Genomic DNA, 4,440 nt, shown 5'->3' with positions numbered 1-4,440 from the left:
TCACTGTCAGCTTCTAAAGCTCGAATGTCCTATTGTTTATGTATGATGGTAAGCGATCCACAAACAGGCGTTAATACTACCCAGAGTTAAAAGAGGTAGAGAAAACTAAGGAGGATCAACCCCTGAGATCTTAGTCTTAAAGTTTAAATATAAGTGTAGTTTGTATTTCTAGACTATAATATGTCATCAGTATAGCTGCCTCTATTCCATCAGATATCAAGAAATTCAAGTCACTAAAACAAAGGTGCCATTCTCATATGATCTGAATTGCTGAATATAATCTGCTTTGCATAGACCTGTGGAGAACCCCCCCACACCCCCCACCCCCAACTTTCTCTCATATCCAGACACACACACATACACACAGCAGCCTGTCTGCACCAGTTAGCGATGAATGTGTCTGCAAACACTTCTGTCACACCTTCTCCAGGGACCATGAAAGAAAGACTCCTTCAAAGCCTGAGCAGGAAGTGAAAACGACTGGATGACTGGAGCGTCAGCAGCACGGTGTTTAATGTGGCTGGTGTGATCCAGCTGTTTCGGTTGCTCTGGCTTTGTTACCTGCCGTCAGGTATGTGAAGTGGAGAGAATAATTTATGATCAAAATCATTTATTAATAGAGATATTAACTTAGTTGTTTGGGTTCATCTGTGTGTCAGAATGGGAAAATTTGCAACAGACGAGAAGTCATTTGTCCACACTGAAACATGAGGTGCATCAAACGCTTTACTGACAATTTTTGTTCAGTTTTGTTATTGAATTACTCCCCATAAAAGTACATTTAATAAATATTGACAGATAATCTTTTCTTTAATGAAGCATAGGGGGTAGTTCGTGCAGACACATTGTTGTAACTCTGTTTACAGCCATGTACAGCCCCCCCCCCCGTTACCTACTGGTAGAGTGGGTACCAAACCTTGGACATTCATAGGGCCCTAATTTAGCTTGTCCCCATCTTAGAAGGGTGGATGTTGAATTACAATAGTGGTTGATGGGTAGAAAGTGAAGGTCCAACATAAATGAACCCTGATCTGCAAACGTCCACACTACTTGCCTCAGGAGTCACATTTACATATATGGAAGTTTTGAAAGTGCTTTATAAATGATGCATGTCGACAGAGTGGCAAAACTGTTGCTATTACTTACTAGTTATACACACAAAACAAGATAAATTCAGATAGTAAGGATTAAGGTTTTCTTGAAGCTGGATAATTGCCAATAGAATACTTTAATTACTGCATAATATAAATCACTAATTATTACTTTCATTTGTCTTGTAGTATTCATCATTACTTTTGTATTGCCCAGAAACTGTATCTTTGAGTCTGACAGCTGTCTGCTGGTGTGGTTATACAACTGTGATTGAATGCTGTTCATGAAACTGATGAAGCCCCCGCGATGAGTGACAAAACAAATCATTAGATCGTTTATGAAATCAGTAGAAACCTTTTGTTTTAAATGTCTGGAAGACTGAAGTGTAGACATCTGATGTAATGACCAGATTATGGTACTTGTGCTCTACTGCCACCTGTTGGACTATTGAGAACACTAGTTCAGTAAAGTACAGTATGGACAGCGTTTTCTTAGCCATATGAACCAATTTTCTGTACTAAACGCATACAGAAAAAAAAAGCTCAGGGCTGTGTTTATATATATATATATATAAAAAAAAAAAATAAAAAAAAAATAAAAAAAAGTTGAAGGCTGTCAGCAAAAGAAATTACTGTTTTGAAGTGAAACTGCTTCACTACACTACAGGATTGGCAACCACAACAGTGCTCCTCTACTCTACCTTGCATCCCCTTATGTCACGTCACTTAATACCAGGACCACAGCTGACACCAAACAGACAATAATAATCACAAGGCACTTAGTCACTTTTATCCAAATTTATTAACAACAAAAAGAGGAATCTGACAAAGAGAAATTTCAGTTTAGATTTACTTCTTTGCAGTTTCTTCCTCCTTTGACAAGTTCTTGATGATCTCTTCTTTCTTAGCCAGGAGGCGCTCCTCTCTGCGTTTGCGGGCCTCCTTTGTCTTTGAGCGCCGAGCCTCAGCTTGGTCACTGAATGGGTAAAGGCAGGTGGGGACAGAAGAAAATTAGTTCACCGTAAAATTAACAAAAATGTCATTATACATGGACTCTTCCAGAGAGGTCAAACGAATAAAATCTTAAAATAAAAATATAAAAAATGAAAGAGCAACTTACGCTAGAAGCTTCTTGCGAGCCTTATCTGCCTTCAGTTTGTGGATGTGCTCCATCAGGATGCGTTTGTTTTTGAAGACATTACCCTTGGCCCTCAGGTACAGACTATGGTACCTGGTGGAAACAAAAAAAAAAAACCCTCAGTCCCTCAAAGAAGAAGACCTCTTCCTGAAATTGTAATTTAAACGACTTACTTACAAGAAACGAGCGCTAAAATTCATACTCACATGTGCCTGTCAATTTTCTTGGACTCCCTGTAACGACGGAGAAGACGACGCAGGATTCTCATGCGCCGCATCCATGACAGCTTTTCTGGCATACGGGCATTGGCTGTACCCTTTCTCTTACCTGGGGCAGAAAGAAAAGGGTAAATTAAATAAATTATGAAATGAATAAAAAGTTTTCTAAAACTCCAAAATGATAGCATGGGATTCAATGTGTGTTTAGATGATACATTTTGAATAATTGTGGAAATGGAAAGGAACATTACTTGCGAGTCTATTACGTACCATAACCAGTGTGACGTCCCTTGCGGCGTGCCAGTGTGTTCTTGCGGCAGCGAGCACGGGAGTGGACCGTCACAGGTTTCCTGATGATCAAGCCATCCTTTACCAGTTTTCGGATCTGCTGGCCTGCAGCACAAACACAATACAGTATAGACAGAGGATGAGCTAGTTTAAGGGGCACAGATTACAAATTTACAGAGAAAGCACTCTCAAAGGCCAAGTAAAGAACTCACGAGAGTTTGCATTGGCAATCTCATTGGTCTCATTGGGGTCCAGCCAAACCTTCTTCTTGCCACAGCGCAAGACGCTGGAGGCCAAGCGCTTCTGGAGCCTGAGCATGCTGGATAGACAAAGAGAAAATATTAGCTTTGCAGGATGTGAGATGCATGTAATTGTCTAACAACATATTCCAGAAAGTAGTGGTGTAGCATTTCATTTCATTTGACATTTTCAACTCCTTGCTTCAACCACAGACCTCTCAGCAATGACATCTATAGAGTCTTGTATTGACTGAAATATAATGCTAAAGAATACTTTAAATATGATCCAGGTTTCTAAATGAACTATAGTATGTTCATTTTATGGCTAGCCACTTCATTCACTATAGTACTGCAAAAAAAGTTAATAGCAAGTGAGCTTATTCGATTGCACTTTTCAAAACCTGATACAAATAAACAAAACGCATACATAAAAGATCAGAAAGAAACGTGCAAAACACAGACGTATTCTCATAAATCCCAATTCGATGTATAGTCTTCTATCATCAGTCTTTGTTGTTGGATTACCATAAACTGTACCCATGTGACAGCACAGGTGCAAGCTCATCTGGCATTTAATTGAACGATCGCACCCGGATGTCCAAATATGTCCAAGTACCGCTAGGTACCAATGTCATTCTTAAGAGAACGAGTCCTTTTTCAATTTCAACTGCTGCAACGATCTATTTTCCTCTTTTCTCACTCAGGTGGATCGGCAGCCACAGCCAGTTTGTCGTTCATCGGGTTTGATAGGAGGTGGCAGATTGGTGACTGTGATGTTGATGTGTGTACATTACTGTTAAAGGATAGCCTTTGACAACTGGACGTAAAATTTAAAAAAAAAAACCCACATACTTATAACAATGTATTCACATTGTTTCTTTTATTATAGCTTGTTTATTTAATTTAACGTACTTTACTGATCAGCTTGTTCGGCTAACACCGACAAACACGCTAAAAGATGCCAGCTGATTCGACGCTAAGGACTTGTGGCGTTTCAGTAGCATGTTGTGACATGCCTTAACTTAGCTAGGTTAGCACTAGGTTAGCGCTAGGTTAGCTCACCAAAATAGGCCCTACATACTTTCTGGGATAAAAGGACGAATTTACTCCAAGTCGATCACAGCCAGAGTCTTCCCCCTTGTTTAAAATTGCAAACCCAACAACAGTTTAAACTGTTTGTTTAGAATAAAAACATATTTAACCATCAAACGTGTATCTCACCTCATGGCTGCCGCTAGCTTGATAGAAACGGAGGAAATAGAACGTTTGAGTCCCTACCATTATAGCTATCGTCATGGGTGACTCAACTATAGCAGTATCATTAAATTGTAAATATAGCATCAACTGAGTAGTCATAGCAAGTAATGAAATATCGTTTAGTTGTGACATATTTTATTTTGTACTTATAGCTTAATATGCCTTCAAAGTAATCCTTAGTGTATTGATTGACACCCCCCCCCCCCAAA

The 4,440-nt window shown here is 39.4% G+C and overlaps 1 protein-coding gene across 1 annotated transcript; it reads right to left on the bottom strand.

The window, feature by feature from the left end:
- Positions 1 to 1,874: 1,874 nt before the first annotated feature.
- LOC111657085 (large ribosomal subunit protein eL19-like) lies at positions 1,875 to 4,301 on the bottom strand. The gene is made up of 6 exons (XM_023409069.2): positions 4,196 to 4,301; positions 2,948 to 3,054; positions 2,718 to 2,840; positions 2,436 to 2,556; positions 2,212 to 2,322; positions 1,875 to 2,067 (listed from the first exon to the last, which is right to left on the bottom strand). Exons 1-6 carry the CDS (start codon positions 4,198 to 4,200, stop codon positions 1,941 to 1,943), a joined length of 594 nt encoding a protein of 197 aa, XP_023264837.1. The 5' UTR covers positions 4,201 to 4,301; the 3' UTR covers positions 1,875 to 1,940.
- Between the last annotated feature and the right edge of the window lie 139 nt (positions 4,302 to 4,440).

This window comes from Seriola lalandi, unplaced genomic scaffold, assembly GCF_002814215.2.
Source record: "Seriola lalandi dorsalis isolate HSWRI2012SDOR001 ecotype SW California unplaced genomic scaffold, Sedor1 jcf7180002054383, whole genome shotgun sequence".
In the NCBI taxonomy this organism is placed as follows: Eukaryota; Metazoa; Chordata; class Actinopteri; order Carangiformes; family Carangidae; genus Seriola; species Seriola lalandi.
Note: the sequence above shows the minus strand (reverse complement) of the source record. Positions and strands in the feature narration are given on the sequence as shown.

What these genes read in the sequence shown, in the direction of transcription:
- LOC111657085 (XM_023409069.2), bottom strand. An exon ending in GATTGCCAATGCAAACTCTC is followed by an intron (nt 2,841 to 2,947) that starts GTGAGTTCTTTA and finishes TTTGTGCTGCAG; the next exon opens with GCCAGCAGATCCGAAAACTG. An exon ending in GCTCGCAAGAAGCTTCTAGC is followed by an intron (nt 2,068 to 2,211) that starts GTAAGTTGCTCT and finishes TTACCCATTCAG; the next exon opens with TGACCAAGCTGAGGCTCGGC.